The sequence below is a fragment of the Parasteatoda tepidariorum genome, chromosome 6, assembly GCF_043381705.1.
Source record: "Parasteatoda tepidariorum isolate YZ-2023 chromosome 6, CAS_Ptep_4.0, whole genome shotgun sequence".
NCBI lineage: Eukaryota > Metazoa > Arthropoda > Arachnida > Araneae > Theridiidae > Parasteatoda > Parasteatoda tepidariorum.
In genome coordinates this window covers 32,227,620-32,252,477 of record NC_092209.1, presented here as the reverse complement: position 1 = coordinate 32,252,477, position 24,858 = coordinate 32,227,620, and the positions used below count along the sequence as shown (strand labels likewise).

At 26.5% G+C, this 24,858-nt stretch overlaps 1 protein-coding gene across 3 annotated transcripts in view; it reads right to left on the bottom strand.

Annotated features, from left to right (window-relative positions):
- LOC107437620 (NPC intracellular cholesterol transporter 1) overlaps window positions 1-24,858 on the bottom strand; it is a 61,275-nt gene that overhangs the window by 26,728 nt on the left and 9,689 nt on the right. Inside the window, exons 1-13 of one of the 3 annotated variants that reach the window (XM_043049372.2) lie at window positions 24,586-24,635; window positions 21,655-21,716; window positions 21,393-21,546; window positions 16,979-17,142; window positions 14,750-15,260; window positions 12,530-12,812; window positions 11,549-11,657; window positions 7,221-7,426; window positions 6,345-6,536; window positions 4,358-4,418; window positions 2,794-2,922; window positions 1,550-1,732; window positions 1,326-1,440 (exon numbers count right to left, since the gene is read on the bottom strand). In XM_043049372.2, the coding sequence (XP_042905306.1) occupies window positions 1,326-1,440; window positions 1,550-1,732; window positions 2,794-2,922; window positions 4,358-4,418; window positions 6,345-6,536; window positions 7,221-7,426; window positions 11,549-11,657; window positions 12,530-12,812; window positions 14,750-15,260; window positions 16,979-17,142; window positions 21,393-21,546; window positions 21,655-21,711 (2,164 nt within the window). In that variant the 5' untranslated portion in view covers window positions 21,712-21,716; window positions 24,586-24,635. Of the gene's footprint in view, window positions 1-1,325; window positions 1,441-1,549; window positions 1,733-2,793; window positions 2,923-4,357; window positions 4,419-6,344; window positions 6,537-7,220; window positions 7,427-11,548; window positions 11,658-12,529; window positions 12,813-14,749; window positions 15,261-16,978; window positions 17,143-21,392; window positions 21,547-21,654; window positions 21,717-23,313; window positions 23,457-24,585; window positions 24,636-24,858 lie in introns of those variants that run through there. The other 2 variants (XM_016049692.3, XM_016049703.3) reach the window with 2 other exon arrangements.

Here is a 24,858-nt window from a genome sequence, read left to right as displayed (position 1 = left end):
AAATTATAGTCTGATTTAATATATATATATATATATATATATATATATATATATTTCAATACTTTCTTAAGAATTTATAACAAATCATATAGAAGCGTTATTTCTGTCTTAATAAAACAAGACAGTGCTTTTAAAATAAAAAGTGCAAATTCATATAAATAGAAAGAGCTATTATTGTATTTTAATTTGAGGCAAGAATTTTCTCTTTTAATAAGCATATAGGACAAATTTTTTGAAACATGCGTTACAAATAAAATAAAAGTGATAACCAAATTAAACCTAGGTTTAATTTGTTTAAAAATGGAGATGACTAATTCCAGTTAGTCAATTAATAAATGAAGAATCTGTAATGCTCTCATCTTTTACCGGTTAAGAGCGGGCCTAACCCACCCGTAGTCAGTTAATTCTTGGAGCCAATATCTTCAATACATATTATCCAGACGACTGCGTTTTTCTTTAAAAAAATAGTATAAGAGAAAAAACATCCGTATATACCAAGTGAAAGCCTTTATTCTTAAATAATCCTGATATAGTATGAGACTTATTAAACATTATACCCGGCAAGAGTTATCTATGTATTACTAAATAATATATTGAGTCGTGATGGCATAGTGGTTAAGATATTGAACTGTCATTATTAAAAAATTGGGGTTCAATCAGATCAACCGGCAACCAGGCTGTATGCAATACTGATCACATTGCCATCATCATGCTGTTGAAGAAATTGTAGAGCCTTAAACTCCATTACCCCTTAGCCCACAACAGGCTATTGCTGGAATTTTTTACCTCAATAATATATTACTTTATCATTACAAATAAGATAACTAAGATTTTAATGGAGTTAGATTCATTAGATCCAGTTTTAAACGGTTAAAGGAAGAAGCATTGCGGATTGTTTAGGCTCTCACTGAATAGGATCAATATGTTTGAGGTAAGGTTTCATTTAGTTGTGATTGTCTTGGATACATCAAGTATATCAGCAAGGCACGAATTATGAAGCAATTTTTGTCGCAACTTACAATTTCAAAACTCACTGTCCTGATTCATTAGGACAGTAGTCTTGTAATATTGTAAACATAATAGTGGGATTAAATAAACATAATAGTGGAAAATTACTTTTTTTTAATCTTCTCATAAATCACAGAAAAATGGAAAATTTCTTCTTTTATAAAATAAATTAATAGTATCCAATAAAAAATTAATAAATATTATCTAATAAAAAATTATCATAACATGAAGAATCAGTGAAAAATAAATATCTGATTGCTGTTCATTAGAATTCATAAAGTAAAAGTGCATTTAATATAAAACTGTATGTTAATTACCCAAGAAAAAGCAAGATGATTCTGAAAAACTAGCGAGAAAAATTGAGGGTAACACCTTGCCTACTACACGTCCGATATGTTGTTCTCTTGTTTCAAGTGGGCCTCTTTTTGACCTCTAAAATAATTTTATAAAGAATTGTAATAGGAAAAAAAAGTTTGATTATATTTCAAGATTTAAAAATTATGATAAAAATTTTTATCCATAAAACTATTTCTTAACAAACCTGGTATGATTGAACTATTATAAAAATGTTGTCCACTCCAACAGCAAGAACCAAGAAGGGAATAACTTCAATAATTATGAGAGTAGCTGGAGAACCCATATAACTGAAAATTCCTAAAGATGCCATCACTGATGCTAACACAATGATAACCCCACTAAGACCAAGCATAATTTTTGACTTTATCTGAAAATCAAAGTTAGAGATTATTTTTTCAGAGTTAAGAGTAAAAAGTAGAGATTAATATCACCAGAGTTAATATTTTCATAAAAATGCAAAAAAAAAAAAAAAAAGGTATGAAGCCCTTTGAAGCGAAACTTTTTTTTTATTAATAGGCTCTAAAAAAGTGGCACTCTGGCTGTTACCTTGGTTTCTGATTATTCAATTTCAAAATAAAATTTAAAGCTAAGAAATTAACAATTTACTAACCAGAATTGAATAGCATTAACATTAACTCATGTCTAAAGCGGTCTATAAATCATACGTCACATTTTCAAGGACAAAAAAAAATTTAAGCCTTATCAGCTGCATCAACATATTACCTACACTGACTATATGGTAATATAAATAGGTAATAAAATAATACATACTTAAAAATGAAATTACACATTCCTTGAAAACATATTATTAATAAAAATAATAAAACTGCATTTGCAAAAGTAACACAAAATTTGTAAAAATAGGAATACCTAGTTTTAATATTAGAGCATGAATACTATAAATGTAAAAATGTACAAAACAACTGCCTTAAAAACACATAAATCCGTGGTGTTAAAAAATTGTGATAAAGATGATTTTTTATATAAACTTTTAACCTAGATTTAATATTTTCAAAAACTTGCCAAAACTGGCCTTAAATAAGTTTTAATAGATAAAAGCATTAAAAAGGTGATAATTATCTTTCAGATTTACGTTTCAACAAATAATTAAAGCCACCAAAAAATAAACAAAAGTGTAGAAATTAAAAACATTCAAATAGAATAGACAGTATCTAAAGTTATGCACTTTACCCTTAAACATTTACAATTTTCAAATAAAAATTTTGATTTTTGTTTATACAAACACAACTATCCTTAAAATTACACAATGACAAAAATGACTATAATGGTATTATTTTCAAAAAAAGGTAAACTTGTCAAAACTAAACTTAACTTTTAAAACCAAAATTTCAAAAAAGTTTACAGAATATATTTAAAAAAAGTAAAATAATTTAGATAATTACTAATGAAAAACACTTTTTCACTTACCAAGATAGTGCTAAAAGAATGATATTGACCAAGTGTAACAGAAACATACACAAACATCACTAGATAGCTAATTAAAACAGTAACTTCATCAGCTGCACTTTCTCTATCTAACTCATCCTGTATTGATCGCTAAAAAATAAATATTTTTCTTTATATAAAACTAAATAAATGGAAGAAAAATATTCAATGGGAATAGAATAACTGAAATACTATTTACGCTTGATAAAAGTGAAAAAATTTTCTATCATATCGCTTAGTATGAGTAAAATAAGAATGTTCTCAAAAGATAAAAAAAGAATGCAATTTTTAAATATAAATAAAAAAAAGAGTAGATATAAGTAAATTCATAGTGTTACATGATTCATTCTTTTTAAGTATAATAGCTAGTTTTAACATATACTATTTTTTACATAACATGACAATAAGCCAAAGGGTGGAAATTAATAAGCATATGAAAAAAAACTCAATAATACAAAGTTTTTATGGATTTTTTAGCATAGTTGTTTGCCATTCTTTTGTGAAATTCTTGAAATGTAGCATTTCAAAGTGTGTATCGATAGTCAAGGCTACCTCATTCTGATTCCAACCCTTGATTCATTTTTGTGAAGCAACACTAAAAGCCTAAGTTTATGTAAATAACACTAAAATCATTACTGAACTACCATTGAGGCCAGTAAAAACCATAATGTTTAAGAAACTTCAGAAAGTCATACAGGATTTTGCCATGCATCTGCCTTGCATCATAGCCATGGATGATAAGCATAATAAACATATCATCCATTAAATTTTAGTGTCTGTCATTACTTTTAAAATTCTCAATACATTTTTGAGCATAGTAGTTTTTGAAACACTTATTTTTTATTTCATATATTTTGATAACAGTCACACGGAAAAAATAAATGTAACCATTGAATTTTGTAAGGATTTGAACTCTTTAAAATTAATATTCAAGTAACAACAAAAAATATAAAGAGGTTTTTACAAAATACTGTTTTGAAAAATCTTTAATATTTTGAACAGGTTGCAGGGTACGTAGCCAGATTTTTCAACAAAAAATAAGCACCTTTTAAGTAATTTTTAAGCACTCAAAAAATATTTAATCACTCTGCCCAAAAAAATCATAAGTAGGATCTGCACAGCAACAAAAATTATTTCTTTCTATCGGTTAAAGTCTAATTTATAAACATCAAAAAATCAATAAAATTCAAAAACAATTTCAAAAACTTTAAATAATCATGATAAAATAACTAGTTTCTAATAAATATTGCAGAGAAAATTGTGAAAATCATGAATTTCTTTTGTAATTTAAAACAACAATCGACAGGGCAAAGAAAAAATCTGTTTTTAAGAGATAGAAAATTAAGCACTTTTTACAAGCTCTGAATAAAAAAGCAGCTTTAAGAGCTTTTAAAAAATGTAAATAAAAAAATAAGCACCTTTAAACACTTTTTAAAAAAGCTACGCATCCCGACAGACTTAATCTAAAATTTCCAATCAATGCAAATATCAGATGCCTAATTAGTATTTAACTATAATATTTACCACATGAAAATCAATTACTTACCTCAGAAGTAAAAGCAAATTCTATATCTGGATCACTGAAATTTTTCATAAACTCGATGAACCTAATGTACAAAATAAATAATTAAGTTAAGTTACATAGTAATCAGAATAGGAATTAAATAATTCTAAAAAAAAATTTGTGGGAAATTTCTTATCCTTCCTTTTTCCTAACATGAATTTCAATGCACATGCTGACTAAAACTCATTTAGTTGAACATAAAATGTTAGTTAATTGTAGCTCAAAAACTAATTTTTGCAATTTATATTTTAAAGTGTTATTTTTAATATTATTGATTTTTGTCCGAAGTAAAATATTAAACTTGTAAACAAAGGTAAGAAGGTACAACTGTTAAGGGATTGAGTTATCATAGTACAGGATTCTTGTCCTATCAGACGTGCCACCCTGAAGCTTAACCAGTTATAGATCAATGTGCACCAGCATGTCTAGGAAATATAGAGGGCCAGTATGCAGTACTGACCACCTTACCATCCATTAGTCTTGAAATTGTGAATCAAGATAAATGATTCACTCGGTCAAAAAATGGCGGTGTGGTCTTTACTTTTAGAAAAACAAAGCAATTTTCAGTTATGCACAAAATATATGTCATTGAGGATTTAATAAATCTAATTTTATTCTCTAGATCAAAACTTCTAGAACTAAGTCCTTTAGTTGAACTTTTCAGTCATAAAATACCTATAAATAAAAAAAAATTCTGCGACAAAATAGATAAATTTAGTAACTCAATTTATAAAATTTCTCCATCCCCTCACAAAAAATAATTTTTCTATATTTTATAATAATAATAGAAAATTTTTTAATTTCAAAACTTTTTGAACAGCTATTTTATAATAAATAAAATAATGAATAAATAAAAAAAAAATTTTAATAACCTATTTAAAAACGTTGTTCACTGCTCATCAGTTGTTGAGTTGAACTAATAGAAAACATAAATTTAGATGGCTGCTTGTTGAACAGTACCTTATAAGAGGGCAGATAACTTGATTATACTTGAAATTCCATATGCGTACTTAGAAATTGTAAGGAACAAAATTAGTTCTGTTAATGATTAAATTTAATAAGGAAAAGTAAATGTATTTGGTGACTGATTTTAAACTTTCTTGACACTACAAATTAGTACTATGTACTTTTCATTTCCTACTTTTTGCATGGAAAAATATCTAATTCTCTTCTTTTATACGCCTCCTCCTTGATTTTCATAATAAAAGAAACATACACCTGTATAAAAAATAAGTTCATCCCAAATTTTTGATTCATTATAAAAATTTATTTTCGTAATCAAAAAATACAAAGAAGCAAAAAGGAACCACAATTTTAAGTTCTTCTATAAATTGTATTAAAATTAAACATTTCTAATTCAGTATGAAAAGTGTCCTAAAAATATACATGAGGATTACATAGGTAAAAATTATGTACATACTATGAATGTAATATAATATATTTAATTTTAAGTAATTTTACATGATATATTTAATTTGATGTTATTTTATTTAATTTTATGTGGAATATGTAATTTTATCACGCATAATTTTATCAATATGCATATTATATACTCATGGATAAAATCTACACTTTGCCATCTGGGACCAAATAGCAAAGACTATTTTAGACGACCTCGGCCTGCAACAGGCTGTAGTGCCTTGAAAGAAGAAAAATATAATATATACATAAAAGCTAAAGTGCACATGAATGTATATGGAGTACGCATGGATAAAAACTAGAACTATATATATGATGTAAATAGATTTTGCGAAACTTTATTATTATTAAAAATTTAAAATTCATTATGCGATTTAATACTTATGTCAATAATGAATTTTAATTTTTAACACCAGTTTAAATAATATTATTTGAGAAAAGCTCTTTCTCTATAATAATAATAAAGTATCAATTACTCAGTTATTTAAATACCAACATCAAATGGGAAAGGCACAAACAACACACAAAAACAAAACAAAGATTGACTTACTTTTGTTCCCAAGCAATGGCTGGTGCATTATCAGCATTATCTACATGGTTTCGGACCATAAAGGTTAAAATTAATGCTGAAGCATTGGCATAATTTCCATCTCCAACACCACCAAGGGCTACATATGGAAATACAGGACCCCCATATTCTCCCAAACAAGACAATCCAATCTTCTGTACATAAAAAGGATTCCTGTATAAAAATATAAACATATACATCAATAAATATTGTTTACAAAATAATACTGTTCACTTTTTTATTTATTATTATTTTTTTAATAATTATTGAGTATTGTACCAAACAAATACCTAAAAATATATGCTGTATGACAAATTCAGCACAAAAAAAGGTTCAATTTTGGGTGAATTAAAGATAAAAAAGCAAAAACTTGGCACACTTTTGACTGGTACTGAACAATGAAGAAGCTGCTTAAAGAACAACTCTTAGCATAGAAAAAAAATTAGCTAATAATTTAATTGAGGGCTCTACTTTTATCTCGCCATAATATATTTTCAAACTTGAAATGTTAAGAATTTCTCACTGCCATTTAACATATTTCTCCAAAGTAGAAGTATAGACAACATTACTTGGCTGACACAAGAACATTGTTTTATAGATAGTTAATCTTAGAGGCCCTTTGAAGTACAAACAAATAAGATGTGGAAGGAACCATTTAAAATTTTAAAAGCTTAAGTAAAAGTCTAAAAAATGTGAGCTAAAAATCTAGAAATAATTATAAACAAACTTTAAAATAAATAAAAAAAATTGTAGTACTAATAAAAAAAATATAAATACATTAATTTTTAAAAAGTTTAAGTAAAAGTTTTAATTCAGTAAGTACAAAATGACAAGAATGAATAATTTTACATTACTTACGAGGAGCAATTTTTCAAATAGTGTAGATAGTCATCAATGTTTTTATAATAATAAAGATTTGTCATATTATTTTGGAACCAGTTAACTACACTTTGGATCATACACTTCTGTTTATTCACTGGATCATAACAAATGTCTTCAAAATGAACTGTTGCATTATTCACAACAGCTACAAGATTTGTGATGTTATCTTGAAGATCTAAAATCTGCAAAAAATAATATTAATTTATTATTTTATATCTAATAAAAAATTCATTTCATCAAAGGAAAAGGTAGATTGAAATTAAAGCTAATCATAAGTAACATACTACAATTTAAGAATTGATTTTTGATTATCAGAAAACAAGTTTTGATTAAAGTAAATAACTAGGCTTAAAGCAAGTATTATAAACAAGTTAACAAGAAGTAATTAGATATTAAAAGAACATTATAATAGAGGCATGAAAAAATTTAATTAAGTAATTCAAAAAAGAATAAACAAGTTATATCTAATGCTAAATCTAAAGTGGAATAAAATTTTCCAATTTCTTAAGAAAATAAATGAAATAATAGGATTCAAGATGCTAAAATTATACACATGGTTTCCAAGTTGTTTGTGCAAAAATCTAAAAAATTATAATTACACAAACAATATTATAATTTATTAGAAATTAGAATACAAATATTAAATGTAGATAATAAGAGATTTTTTTACAAAATAAAATATCAAATATTTTTTTAAAAACTTTTTTCCATTCTTTAGACTTATTATCTTGATATTAAACCGTTATTATCTTGGTATTAAACCGCACTGTAAAAGAATATCAATATAAATTTTTTTATAGACAAATAGTTATTATCACATTTTAAGATTAGTAAACTTATTTCTTAATTTTTAAATTACAACAAAAATTAGTGATCAAGTATACAAGTATTAAAAAGGAACAAATCCTGAGTGTAGGAAAAATTATGACGCAGAAAAAAAATTATCTCTATAATAAATAGAAACATAAGAAAGCAAGTCTTTACTAAATAGTGGTTTAAAAACAAAGAAAACTTTCTACAAGATGCACATTCTACACCAGTCTGTTTTAAAATGTCTACTTCTAAATTAGAATCAAGAAGTTTATATGAAACATCCCCAATTAATCCCTTTCTAGGAATGCATCTTCACCTTCTGAATATCAAAATACCTCAGCTTCTACAACATCACAAAATTAAAAATTTCACACTTTTAAAAGATATTCAAAATCACGTTTGCCAGCAAAACATACTAGTTACATATACAAACATACCATTTACGACATATCCAGTTTGGCACAAAATGATAATCAGAAAAGATTTGGTGATTGAATGAAATCTACGGAAACAAAAGTAATAATTTGCACTTTAATGTGCATGATTATGCGCCATACTCGGGATGAAATATGCCCTATCAACAATCAATTTTATTTTCAGCATTCAATTCTTTTCTTCAAACAGATACATCATGCGAGGTGATAGCTATGTAAAGCTCCTTATTCACGAACCCAAAAGTGCCTGGTTGATCCAAAGCTGGCTGCCACTGAGCATCTCACAGGTGCCTCCACTTACTCCTTTCTATTCTCTCTCCCATACACATTCATACAGTCAAGGTACCACATTCACACTTTCATAGTATTAAGCCATTAAATAAATAATCCCAAGAAACTGAAGCAGTAAAATATTACCTGATTAAAAACTTCAAACGCTTCCAAAATATATAAATATCAAATAACAGTAGACTTATTTCAAGAGTTTCAAAAATAGACGCCCATTTTCAAAACTTGACATGAATGAGAAGAAACAAAAGTGATTTAAAATATAAAATGTAAAGTTGCCAACAAAAAATTAGAAAAAAAAGCGGTAGCCAAAGAGAAAAAAGAACGGAAAAAAACCACAATGGTCGAGAGGGTAAAATTCATTTTCAGGCGCTATGAAGAGATGGTGAGGAACTAATGTCGTTAACAAGGGAATAAGCATTCATACGAATAAAACAAGATTCCAGGGCATCAAGATGAACTGATGTGTCTCGGATGGAAATAATTTTAGCATTGTCCAAATGCAATGTAGTTTACAATGTGCAGCAATTAATCCATTGTATTTATAGATATGATAGGGTCAGGTGGGGTAAAGTGGGCATATGTAATGATACATCTATTTTCTCTAATATTTTTAGAGACATTTATTGCAATTGTGGCAAGCATTTCTATTTTAATTTTAAAAATTGATAAAAAATGTAATGTTTACAAACTATCTGCTTATGATCAACTTATACAATATGTTAGTTTAAGCTGTTAATGAACTTTCTTCTAATATCATTGAAAACTTGTAAAATTTCAGTTCAATCTGTTAGATGGAAATCTAAAGATCAGATAAACATATAAATTTAAGAATAAATTAAAAAATTCTATTTATTATGAATTAGTTTATAAGGTGGGCCAATGGCTGCAGGTTCGAATCCCGCTCAGGGCATGGATGTTTCTCTCTCTATTATGTGATGTGTGAATGTGGCCCGTCTATGAATGGGTATCTGTGACAGTGTGGCGTGGGTAATGTTGCTCGCCTCCGTGACTTAGGGTTCAGTTAAACGAGCAATCCTGCCGTTAAAAAAAAACATTGCAATATGCAATGGGTAACGTTAAATGCGTAACACTTCCGGCATCTTCCTAGGCGAAGAATGTAAAAGGTTCAGTGCCAGTCGTTAGAAAAAACAAGTTTCTAAGGTGGGGTCAAGTGATTATATGGTTAGACTTAGTTAAGTGTTGTAAGATATGGATATTTTTTTTTACTTCTGTGTTAGTTTTAGAAAGTATCCAATGCTTCATATTTTATAATGAAATAGCTAAAAAATAATTTAATTGTTTAATTATAGCCCTATATAGCAATTTTCGCACTGAAAACATTTCTTTCAACTTTTTTTAAGAGAAGAATGATGGGGTGAGGAATAATAACATAACATGCATAGCATACAATTGAAAAAATTACCAAAATAGCATAATGGTACAATCTAGTGAGCATATTTAAAGATATAGATGAGATTTTATGCAAGTTACTAAGTTCAAATGATAGTTTTTTCATGGACAACAAAACATTTTTCTTAAAATGTTGTTGTGTTGTTGTCGTTTGACAAGTGCAGAAAAGTTAAAGTACAAGTCAAATGGAACCGAAGGCATGGAGCACAGCTCTGGCCACATCTCCAACTTTTCCTTAAAATAACTTAATTGAATAAAAATAGTCTGCTCTAAATACCAAAATCACTTTAAATTGCCACTATAGATATTAATTCTTACATTCTCATTTATATTTAAAATAAACCAAAAACTATAAAAGCTTTCTTGTTTTTTTATGAAATTGTGCAGAGTTCAGCAAAATAAATTGCATCCGAAGTGAAACCTAATTTTGATAGCCATGGAAAATAATTCTTTAATTTAATATTACGAAAAAAATTATTTCTGAATATAATCATTATGTATTTATTTAAGAGCATTTTTATTTCTAAAACAAAATTATCGTATGTTTTTTAGTGAAATATATACTAATTCCAGAACTATACCGACTTTGGGGAAAAGTGGGTATATCAAAACATGTTCTTTTGAATGCATTACTGTAATAAAACAAAAAAATAAAATTGATAAGTTATGCTTCCTATTTAATCTATAATATAAATTCAATGTATATAAACAGCATAAAAATTTTCAGTAAAATATATTTGTTTCATTTCAAAGCCTTCTTTAAAAAAAAGCTTGATTTTATACCCAGTTTACCCAACATGACCCTAATGAACACCTTAATAACAATAGCTTTATTTATGCATCTAAACTTTTCCTTCAAAGGAAAAAGTACCTTCTTTATTAGAAAACGGACAATGAACAAAATAACTCAGATTAAGAAATATCATTGTAGAATATTTTTATTAAAATAAAAATAAAAATTTAAGCACACCTGAGATTTTTTTTTAATAATTTAGAAACAAAAGAACATTATAAACAAAGAAGGACTCATGGGCCAACTTTCACTCCAAATAAGCAAGATTTCACATTAAAAGGTCAATTTACATAATAAAGCAACTAATAATCCAGAAAATATATTTACTGGTTTTTAATAGTTTCTATAATGATATAATCAACTGATAAGCTCAAAAACATTGTCTAAATAGTGAAAATAGAAATGTAAATGAATAAATAATAACAATTGGAGATTATTTTAGCTACAGTAAAATTGAAATGAGTAATCCTTTAAAAAACAATAAACAAAGAAAATAGTAGTAATCATAATTAAACAAGGTAATCTGAATAATAAATGTATGTATAGCAAAAATTAATACATACCTTGTGAAGAAATTCCCTATCAAACACAGAACTAAAAGTCAGATTATTTCCAATAACAGGTTCTCCAGATTTCCGTCTAATAATAACTTGTTCAGTACGGTAGAAAGGTCTGCATAGAAGTATTTTTACATATAGCTTTATATTCAAAATTTACATAGAATTAGTTTATATATATATATATATATATAATGTACATTTTAGAAATATCATGAAAATATGACAAATAAGGAACTTGACGCTTATTTATAGACAACCTCTCATTAATCTCTGAAGTACATTTATTGTATCTTCATTTTTTCCAAGAAATATTCCTGATAATTCCCTCTAGCATGAATATAATAATTTATTTAAACAAACCATAATATAATTTAGCTAATACAACAAGGTTTGTCTTTCTTTCCTTCCCCTAAGAAACCAACTTCTAAAAGCGAACATAGCTGGCTCAATAATGAACATTCTATTGGTTTGTTTATGCAATATTTTAGATCTAGCTATTTTAGAAACATTGAATCCCTTACGACACAGGCTTTTTCTTGTTGGCTATGATTCACTTGTCCAATCGTCTCAGAATAGTTTGATAGGGTTCCAGACTGCATTCTTTAACCCCATCAGATGATCAGATCAAAATACATGAGACCAAAAACCAGGTTTTGGTCACATGCATTTTGATCTCATCAAACAAACACAATATTAATCATCTGAAACTTTCAGGTTTTTGACACCAAATAAAAAGCATACCCTTATATAAATTTATGAACAAGGTTTGATACTGATATAATTGAAGTTTTAAAAATGGAAACAGTAACTACCTAAAAATTATTTGAATATCGAATTTTGCATACACATGATGGAAAACTGGAGATGGAAAAAAGCGATACAACAAAACAAAAGATATAACTTATTAATTATTTCAATTTTCATAAAAAAATATATAACTTCACAGCTTGGTTACAAAATTTCAAATAAAATAGTAAATCATACCCAAAATGATTGTCAAAGTAATCTTTTTGCTCTCTTGCTTGACTTGTAGGTGCAGACCACAATTCAACTGGATTTGTTCTTATTGTGAAAAAGATAAGACCAGATCCACAGATAATGAGAAAAGCAATACAAATAAGAAGTACTGTATATGGATACGATGCACACATCAATGCCCATCGAGTAAATATGTCTTTCAACCATTCATCAAGTTGAGCTCCCCACCGGTTGCATCTGCTAACTCTTTTTGGATCTAATTTCACATCAATTATTAGCAATTCATCTTCTGAAAAGGGTTAAATTGCAATTGTTACAAAACAAATGAAAATAACTGATTTGACAACTTAGCAGAATAATTTGCAAGCTACTTACTTTTCTTTTTTTTAAAAAAAATCATATTTAATTTGTAATATAAAAATGAGTGAAAACAAAAAAAGAAGTTATAATAAAATGAATAGCTTGGATCAGTCGCACTAGACTGATCCAAGCCTTAAATTTATTCAATACAAAACTTAAATATTAATAAGAATTTTGATTATTAAGACTAGTTATTTTAATACTTACTATAAAACTGATCATGGAAAGCAAATTATGCTACTTAGTAAAATATATTTATAGATCACAAAATACTAAACTATATTTTAGACAAAAATATTGAACAATAAAAAACAAGTGAAACTTAAAAAGCTTTATAAAAATGTGAATAAATATAATCATTATTTTATTTTTCAAAATGCCCACAACTGTAATAATACTTTTTTCCTGAGTTTATAAAATTTCAACAAGAGAAAACTACAGATTTTATCTAAAACATTAAAAAAAAAAATGAAGTGAGAAGATTTTTTCTGCTTGCTAGATTACTTAATTAAAAAATAATAATAAAATATTACTATTTAAAAAAATGATAAGTTTTATTTCAATTTTGAAAATTAAATATATTTTATATAAAGTAGGCTTTTTCAATGTGAACTAGGTAAATTTGAAATATTGAGCAATTGAAACTAACATAACAGAATATTAAGTTTCAAAATCAATGATGCATACATTATCCAAATTAAAGACAGTAAACAAGATAAAAAGATAGATTTTTAAAAGACTGCAAATCTTAAGAAAAATTAAATTTAAACTTAAAAGAACAAAGATAGAATATGATAATCCTCAACGAACATATTTTGCTGAACTGATAATTAGATTCCTTTACCCTACTGGCTTATGCAAATAAGCCATTGCAGCTGCTTACGTAGTACTATACAAATAAGTCATTTTACCTTCTTCAATATCTTTTTATTTTCTCTTGGATGCCATGTGAAGAAAAAATAAAATTGACAAGAACTTTGTAAGTAGTTTGGGTTCAAATTTACAAGGCTACGGAGATGAAAATTGGTAGTCGTAAACTCTAAAATTGGGTCGGCTGTTCAATGACAGTCATAAATAAAATAGATTGAGAAAAAAAATAGTCTTTTGCAACTTCATTCTCTAATCAAACACAAAGTTAAAAACATAAATCTTTAGGTAAAATAGGATAGCATCATTCTAACATTAAAAATATAATTCAAATATCCAATATAAAATTTTTAATAAAAAAAGAAAATATAAAATACAATTAAAGGTCTGGTTTCTTAGGAAACGTAGATTGTCGGCTTCAGCTTGAAACGAACCTTTACCTCTGATTGGTCAATTTATGAGTTTGACAGCATGCGTCATCGAACGCTCAGCTTGAACGACAACTGCCGTCCAAATCAACTGCAGTTGGATTACAACGTGACGTTAATAACAGAAGCAATGGCGGACAACAGCCAACAACAGAGCATTGAAATCAGCCAAGATTTTAATTTTAACATTAAACATAGCCTCTTTTCCCTCTTCTTCTTCATTTAGCTAAGCTATAATGTGTTTTTTCTGGGACAAAGTTATTATTTGTTCTTTAAAGCACTGGTCGACAATCACAAAATCAATACAAGTTAAAAATAAATATTTGTTTACGTTATTAACACATGCGCAATGCAAGATAATGTTTGTGTTGAACCGACTGCTCACGCTGAGCTAACAAAACGGTACTTTTATGACGTCAAAATTATATCAACTTAACGCTAACGCCCAGTTAAGACACTTCTCCTAAGAAACCTGGCCTTAAAAGGTATAAGAGTAATAAAAATAAAATTAAAAGCATAAAAATAAAAAATTATAATAAAGTACACAATCAATTACAAGAAGCATAATTACCTTCAGATTTACTTTTGATCCTCCTGTAAAGAAAATATCCGATAATAGTGGCAGCAACAAGAATGTATACCAATAACATGATAGCCTGCATTAGATCCAAGCCCAGTATTTTTGTACCAGGCCCGTCAGGACCAGGAGGTGGCTCGGGATCACACGGACAGTCTACACAAGAACAGGCAACCCCACCAGCTTTTGCTGGCATTGAGCAAGGAATAATAGTTTCATTCATGGGATAAAAAGTCTGATTTCCCACTATCACTTTGTCAGTCTCTACAAATTTGAAATTTATCTGATAGGGAGATGGATCATGTCCTCCCATATATTCTAGCCAATAATGAGGAGTGCAGTCATCAGCATGCGAGCCACATGTGATGGTAATGGCTTTCTGTGTCACAAATGAGAGCTGCACATTCTTACAGGAGTTGAAGAGCCCGTCTGTGAAACTTTCAGTAATGTAGTAATCCAGTGCATCAACTGACAGTTTTTTTCCATCGGTAGTGTAATTTGTTACCTAAAAAAAAGATTACTTTGGAACATGCAAAAACTTTATAGATAAAATAAGAAAAACTATGTAGGAAAGTGTCGGGTACCCCCGCCCACTGTCAATTTCATATGTATAGAATATTCTTTTCAAGTCAATGGGCCATCGGACATTAATTGTTATATTAAAAAAAGATTATTTTCAAAGTTTCAAGAGTTTATGCAGCTGGTAACATGGTAAACAATAGTTTTGAAAATATGTAGTCATGAAATTAAGAAAAATCGGTTGAATTTTGTGATAAAAATGATAAATGAGGTTTATCTGTTGTCAATACATTGATCATTTTCATTTACACCTGAAAAAACAGTCAAAAAACATAATTTTTGTAACTGGCCGGGGCTACCCGACACATTTTGAAAAGAGCTGAAAAACATGCTTTTTTAAATTTCTATTTTTTTAAGTTAAATTATTCTTTTTTTGGTTTATTCTTTTTGCATTATTTAATTAGATGATAAAACAAAAGAAACATACAAAAATATTGATTATTACTCAATATTATACAGAAATATAAGCAATACTCCTTAAGTGGGCGGGGCTACCCGACTCTCCCCTAATACACAAAAAATAGATACTTTCTAAACATTCCAGGAATTTGCTAAATTTTTCTGCTATGTTCTTATGCATTTACTGTATCTTTGCTGATGCACTACTTATGCTCTACTTTATATATCTATTTTTCGGTTAAGGAAAACCTTAACTTTAAAGTTATGAAGAAGCTAGAACTAAATACTAAGATGCTTAAATTTTTAAAAAAAGCAGGTAAAATAAATATTTAAGTATATTTTTTAGGCATTATCTAAATTTTATTGATACATTGCTTTTAAAAGTCTTGTAAATAAAATTTAAAAATAAAAGAATTTTAGCATAGGTAAAGCATTGCTCATACCCCTAGTCAGCAAAAAAAAAAAAAAAAAAAAAAAAAANAAAAAAAAAAAAAAAAAAAAAAAAAAAAAAAAAAAAAAAAAAAAAAAAAAAAAAAAATAACAAATAACAACTGGGAACAAAAAAGGAAAAATTATTTCATAGATTATGTTAGATCAAAAATGAGACAAAATTTCATAGATTATGATAGATATTATATTGTATAAAAAAAGAGACAAAAAATGTTTCTAATGGCTCGTATCTGCATTGCAACCATGCATATAATTTGAAGGAAAAAAAATTTAAATCTAATGATAAACCAATTATAACATTCTGTTCAATTACTTAAAGCAATCCTTTATTTAAATTTATAAAGGGCAGAAAATTAAAATGATATAAAGCAAAGAATTTCACCACTATTGATAGTAATTTTAATCAATTATGTATTTTTAAGACATAATAGCATTGAAACAGCATAACTAATGTAAAGTTATAAATTTGTATAAGAACATTTTTTCAAGCATTAGCCTAATATGAAAAGATTTTACAATTAAAAATATGCTTCATTGCTATTTTTGTAAACCAAGACAGTTTAAAAATTTTTGTGAGTGTGTGTAAACTATACGAATTAGAAATTTCAACATCATGACATGCTTACACATTTCAAGTGCTATTTCTTTCATAAAATCCTTTTTGAAACAAAAATTAAAAACATTAAAATATATATTACAAAAAACATAACTGAAGAAAAGGCATTAAAGGAAAACCAGTAAGTAGTAAATTCTTTAACTAAAATGCAAGTTTTATAAAATATTCAAACTTTTTACCTGCATGAATTTGCTTTGAGTTGGTGAGCACGCAAGATTGCAAAATATTTGGGCTAAATTGTGAAAACAAGATTGGCATCTTTGAAAGAAGTTTGCTAAAGCACTAAACGATTCCTGAAAAGCTTGAACTTGATCAGCATCACAGCAAACTTCAAAATTTGGTCCTGAAAAAAAATTACTTTTTTTAATAAGCATTAACTTTTTAAAGCTATTAAAATTAAAAATTTTCTTAAGTATTTTGAAGTAACTTTTCAAAGTTTCAGCCAAATATTATGACAATAAAGAATATTAGTAGAATTAATTCTCTCCTCTGAACATCATAAAAATGTTACTTAAAATGACAATAAATAAATATATGTCATCAAAAAAATAAGTACCACTTGTAAAAAAAAACAATCTAAAAAGAAAGCATTAATTTTAATTCTTGTATCTTAGACCAAGTAGTATTTTCTGATGGATTACAAAAGACTTTTTTTATTTAAAATTAAAATTATCAATAATTAAAATACTAAAAATAATTTTAATTTAAGAAATATCAATAATTATTAAAATTAATAACACAGTTTTTATTAATTTAAAAAAAAAAAGGATTGTTTAAATAGGAAAAATAAACAGCATTTACTTTCAAAATTTTTTCTTTATAATTGTTTGAACATTTCATTTAACTCATATGTAGGCATAAATTTTATTTTGAATAACTATAAAATATAATAGTAACAACAACGATACACTATAATACATAGTAACCATCAAGCTTGGCAAAAAATACGATTTTTTTTTTTTAAATTAAAAAACCAGATTAAATATTAGTATTTAAAATTAATAATATAGCTAAAACATTTATTATTTTTAACCAAAATGTTTCATAGATTATTATTTAATTATTACAATCTAATCACTGAAAAAATAAAATCATAGTTATTTTTGCTCAAGCTAAAACATCCTAAAATTTTAAAGACAAAATGCAATTCAGTTAAATATCCAATGAAGAGTAAATTAGTTTCAATCAGAATATATTAAAGAAAAAAATTCTTTTAAGTTTCTCTGGACAGAACAAGTTTTTTTTTTTCAGTATTGATATACAATAACTATGAGTTTATTACGTTTTACTATCACTTGTATTCAAATAAACAAAAAAGTAAATAGGTATAACTAAAATATATTTATTACCAGCAAATAATTTTACATAGAGCTAATAGGAAAATATAATTTAACAATATCAAGCCACCTTTTTCTCTAATTTTATTTATTTATTAATCTAGTTTGAAATATAATAATTTACATACATTTTCTTTTCATTATATTTTTTTTTTGGATAAAACCTTCATTATTAATGAAATCAGATTTTTTTTACAAGAAATCACATCCGAAAGAAAATATTTATAAATAATTATAGATAAAAGTATTTTACTTAAGATTTATTGTAAAATATCAATTGGCTTAAGTTAATTTCTTTTTTAAAATATCATAGTTGATTTAAATCAATGATTTTCTAAAAAGAATCAAGTAATCATGCCACTGGTAAGCATACAACTGTATGATTAAAAATAATGAATGCATAGAAACTCTTCATATTTATGAATGAAACAAGTGTTTATAATAGCAAATTACAAAATTTAAAAAACAGAAAATATATAGATATGTATCACCCTAAATAACTTTTATTTTAATGATCATACTAGGTGCACTAAAAGACCAATTTTAATGGTTCCAAAAATTGACCCTTGACTTAAAACTTTTCAGAAGATTAAAACTCATTCATCTAAATTCGATTATCACGATCATAAAACTTGCTCTATTTCCAAGTAAAAAATAACTTTTATAAATAGTATTAATTATTTATCTTAATAATTGATAACTTATCAAATTGTAAGGTATACAAAATTAAATTTTATTCAAGTTTAAAGTATGTTATTAGATATTTTAAATGATAAAATTGGACGAAATTGGCCGCATAGTTTCTGAGAGATGAAATTTCAGAAACATTTCTAAATTTTCATTTCGCATGAAATATTTGATCAATTACATTGAACTCTGATTATTATTATTTTCTAACTAAAAATTACTAAATAAAATGATATAAAAATTCGTATACCTTAAAGTTCAAAACTATTTTGACAATTAATAAATTCAATAATAAAAAATATTTTTACACAAAAATGCCATTGTACAAAATAGTTTAATAATTGAAGCCAAAATTTTTTGATTGGCTTAAATAGTTCCTCAAATATAGTGAAATACGCAAAAAGTAACGGCTTAAACTTTCGCCCGCTCTCCAGTCCGACTCGGAATCACCAGATTTCGGCTACAGAGATCAATATATATAGATCTCCCCCCCTCCCCCCTTCTATATATTTTGATGATCAAAAATCTAAATCCCTCAAAAAACGGGCATGGGAAAGAACGTTTTTGTGTCTGATTCCGTAGCATAAAATATCGTTGGCATTAAAAAACTGACTAAACTAAAATAAAGAAATCTAAAAAATAAATAAATATGGAAAAAAATTAACGGTTTTAATGTTACGTTAAAAAAATTGTTTTAAAAAAAAAAAAAAAAACATTTAGTATGAAAGGTACAATTTTATTAAAGAAAAAAGAAAGAAAAGAAAGAAAAAAATTATTTTCATGTCAAATTTCTTTAGTTTTTGAAGTATTAAAGTTTAATAAAATAAAAAAATATTAATAAAACCACCATTTGATCCCTTTTTTATTATTATTCCTACATATAAATTTGCAAACATCCTAAACGCTTGGTAATAAAGTGTTGATTCATCGGCCGATAAAATCTTGACGTGAAAAATTTCTGAATATCTACAGCTTATCGAAACAAAAAAGGTCATAAAAGTTTACGTCTTTATTCTGATTCAATAAATAAATCACTAAATAATGACTTGGATTTCAGAAGTTTCGAGAATTGAAACACCTACCACTCTTAAATTTTTGTTTTTCGATGTCTACACTGCATTTATTTTTAAGCTAAGTTAGAGTAACTAAGTACGAGTAATATTTACTACATAAATGTTCTGTTTCATTCATTTTGTTACAAAAAGCTTTCGTTACAACGGTTTCTTTTCCTTTTTTTTTTTAATTACAACAATATGAATACGTAAAACGACTAGTAAAGCCCTATTGTGATTCGTCGTTTATATTCAATAAAAAAAACATTCATTTGATAATAAATGCATAAGATTAAATTTTATTCAGCAAAATAAAAAATATATATTTTTTAATTTTTATAACATAAAATGTTTTTTAATATATAATATATAATTTAATGTCAATATTTTTAATATATGACGTTGGTTAATTGTAAAATTCAGCACTTTAGCAAACACCCATCGACATTTTGTAATGCGCCATGCTGATTGGAAGTCACCAGTATTTTTTAGTCAGCCTGAAACTTTTTAAGCTTATTACAGTGTACCAATATATTATTAGGCTAATTATATAATATTCCATACATTGTTTAACAAGCCTGATTTACTGCAGGTAGTTTGCAATAAGCCCAGAGTTGGAAAAGCGTACCTAGGATAACCATATCTCTGGGGGTACTGATCCAGGAGTTTCCTTGTCTTCTGGATTGGTTCAAAATTACAAGGCTGTGGAGTTGAGCAAGTCGTAAACCCGAAATTGGGTCGGCAGTTCAACGACGGTTACAAAATAAAATGAAAAGTAAATAGCCTTATTAAGGGTTTTAGCAGTAAGTCTGAAGAATACTTCACACATTTCTTAATTAGCCGAAAGGCACATGGCTAATTGTATTGAACCAAAAAAATAATAATAATAATAAAATAGCATACTAATTAGAGCAAAATTTTTCTCATTACCTTACGATATACATATTTAAACATGCTCGCGAATTTCGATAAGAACCGGAATTTTTTATTAGATTATAACATAAATAAACAGTGCGATGAGAAAGATAAATAAAAACGATTCTGGACTTCTTTTTCTACATTTCTCTTAAAGCAAATAGTTATATCAACAAGCTCACACCCCCAAATCTTAAAGAACATTAAGATTTCTCATAATTTATAATAAACCGTAATTGAATAATTTAAATTACAATGTGCAATATATCAGGAGAAAAGAGCAAATTTATTTTTAAAAAATTCCCATACGTTCTTATAACCTGCGTACTCCCAGAATAAATACAAATTTCGACATTAAAATAACGTAATTAAAATATAAAACTGATTTTAAACAAAATTCTTAAATTATTCGCTTTTTGGTACATCTTGTATACACACCGTCAGATACAGATAAAACCCTGCAAAATTCCGATCAAAACCACTAAATCATTATTAATAAATTTGATGCAATTTTGATTCAAAATTATGCGATTCAATTAATAGTCTTCATAAGATTGCCTAGGAAACTCCACTAGGCAGAGTTTGCTAAATATAGTACTTACCAACATTTAAATTTGGACAAAGATCTTTTAAGTAACTAACTGAAGAATTGTCTGTCAGTGGTTTAGGAGGTCCGTTATAAACACAGGTCTTGGCTAAAGTAGTAACATTATCTATCTCACATTGTCCTCTCATTACACAGTGTCCATCACCATTCTATAATTATTAAAAAAAAAAAAAGAAACACGAAGGAAAGAAGAAAATTACTTTTAAAATGTTTAAATTAAAGAAAAATTCGCACAACGATTAATAATTCATACTTACAACAGTCACAAATAACACCGATATCAAAACGTTAATAATTCCAAGCAAAGTGAACATTTTCGCTACAAGTATAAAAAATAAGTTTAATTAGACATATATACAATATTCGATTAGTGTTTTGTGATAAGGTAACAAATTTCAAGCAATCAAATATAAAACAAAAACATCTCAGTCTATAAAAGTTATTTTTTTAGTAAATAAACTTGAGTGTCACTTATACAATTTTGCAATATAAGCAATATTTTCTAATGGAGAAGAAATGAGTTTCTGGCGAAAAATGCCAAGATTGCCATGTAAGTAATATGTTTCGGTGTATTGTGCTGTAACCAATTAGAAGTTCCGGAAACTTGTAAAATACATATCTGAAAATAATTCTAAGGAACAGTGCGTCTTTTGGAAAAAGTGTGACCTAATACTCTCTAAGCTCTTTAACTGTTAACTGTTAATTCATACTCACAACAGTCACAAATGACACCAATATCAAAACATTGATAATTCCAAGTAAAGTTAACATTTTCGATACAGTGTAAAAAAAAGTAATTAATTATACATAAATACAATATTGAATGAGTGTTTCTTGATAACGTAGCAAATTTTAAGTAAGCAATTAGTAAAAAAATACCCAAATCTACAAAAGTTATTTTTCCTGTAAATAAACTTGAATGTAACTTAAGCAGATTTGCAATATAATTATAAGCATCATTTTCAAATTGAGCAGAAACAAATTTCTGGTGAAAACACCATGGCTGCCATGCAGGCTATATGTTTCTGTGTATTGTGGTGTTATCAGGAAGTTCCGGGAACTTGTAAAGTACGTATCTGAAAACAATACTAAAGAATAACTAGATATAAATATGCGCTTTTTTGAAAAAGTTTTACTTCATACTCTCCAAGATCTCCAACTGTTTAACTGGCACCATAACTGTTTAAGGTGCAACAAATATATATACATANTTTTTACATATGCTTATATATATATATATTTATTTATTTATTTATTTGTGAGAAGTTTAAGCTTTTTTAATACTTAGTATCCATATCATATTCACAAAAATTATTTAAAAAAAAAAATTTTAAAAATCTAAAAAGAAACTAACGTCCTATCATTACAATTGTAATTTAAGCAAAACTTCTTTAATTATGCTACAATATTTTAAAGACACGATATTATTATTAGTAGTATTTATTTACATATTTTATTTCATTTTGCAGCCTCAAATTAAATTTCTGAATATTCCTCTCTTTTCATTTTGCGTTGGAAAACTAGGTTATTTTCTCTTTTAATGTTCAACAAGTCCGACAAAATGACGAAATCGGAATTTTGCATAAATAAATTAAATATATTACAGCTTTATAAATAAATCTTATTTCTTTTTAAATTGACTCCTGATTAACCATCTTATTTAATACAAGTAAAAAAAATGAGTTTCTGTAAAAATTAGAAGAAAATCTTTTAATAGAAATTAATAATTAAATGTCAAAAGAACACTTGATTATGGGATACTATGTTGAAAGCTTCTTTAAGGAAAAAAAAAAAAAAAGTAAACTAAAACCTTAGCTTTAATACAATTTCAAATATTAATGAAACATATTTATAAATAAATAAGCAAGTGGAAAACACGTTTACAAATAAATAAGTTAAATAAATCAAATTCTTACTTGTTTGAGTGATGCGATGACAAAAATATAATAAATTAAAAATTGAAACTTTATTTACAAAATGAATTACATTGTCATCCGCGGAGGGGTGATTTGAAAAGAATGAGTCCTGTGACTTGTATTTGTGATGCAATTAAAAAAAAAAACAGATAAAAGATAGCAAGATATCTTATTTGCTTTGCCTATCAGCTACATGTCACGCGTAACCTTGTTTTGACATTCAAACAAAATATTTTAACTTCAAAAAACGTGACAAATATTATACCATATATCAGGGTAAGCATAAAACAAAAAATTTTTAACTCGTAAAAAAAAAAAAATTTAAAAAAAAAAAAATTTAAAAAAAAAAAAGAAAAAAAGATATAAAAACAATATTAATTAAAAAAACATATAGATTCTAATAAAAGGATAATTTAATAAAAGATATAGATTCTAATAAAAGGATAATTTAATAAAAGATATAGATTTTAATAAAATGATAATTTAATAAAAGATATAGATTCTAATAAAATATTTTTTTTTAAAAAAAAGATATTAAGTAAAATCGCCTAGCAGGCTTATAAAATAAGACTTCTTCATAAATCCAATGTTATGTCAGCGATTTTATTAAACTTCTTAAAACACACACACACAGGAAATTTTGAAAATTTAAAAAAAAAAACTGATATTAAAAGGAATTATAAATAATTTATCTTATGATTCATAAATTCAAAAAAGTTTAATTAGTTAAGGTTGAAAAGCAGATTTCCCCGTTATTAGAACGTTTTTTTAATATAATTAAACGCTCAAATGTGTTAAGTGAAGACTGTAGCTTATCACTTCACACATTTGAACGCTTTTGAGGCTATGATTTATTGAACTATGCATACACTTATCTACATAAATAATTCGAACTCTAATCGACCGTAAATAATTTGTAATTAACCTTTATTTACTAATAACATTAATACTTTTCCAATATTCGGTAAAAAAAAAAAAATCAAAAATAGGAGTCGAAGTTGAGCTCTCCAAAAAGTCCGGAGTCGAACATTTCAACTATCGATTCCACAGCTCTGCTTTTAATACAATGATTGTATTTTTACATATTATGTTAAAAGAAATTTCATGAACAAGCTTTTTATACAAGTTTAATTTCACAAGAACAACATCAACTTCAAATGAGAAGGAAACGTATTTTTACAGATTTTATGATTTCGTTCCGATTCCTCGCGATATTTAAAATAATAATCTTTTTCTTTTTCATACGAAATTGGTTAATTCGAAAATCCTTACCTTCAATGTAAATTTGCCACGTCACGAAACTTAAAAAGTTAAGACACCAAAGCTCTTTTTCCTTATAAGTACGTAAATGAAAATGTAGCGCGCATCGAGCTATAGTCAATAGCCATTAAACAAAGTTTATGGATCCTTCGCGGAATTTTTTCTCATTTATAGCAGCTTTTCAATTAATTGGGAGACGATAAAGTATTTTAAAACAATCAGCAGCTTCTTTTTTATTAATATATTTTAAAAATACTTTATTTTATTTTTTAAAAAAAAATAAGA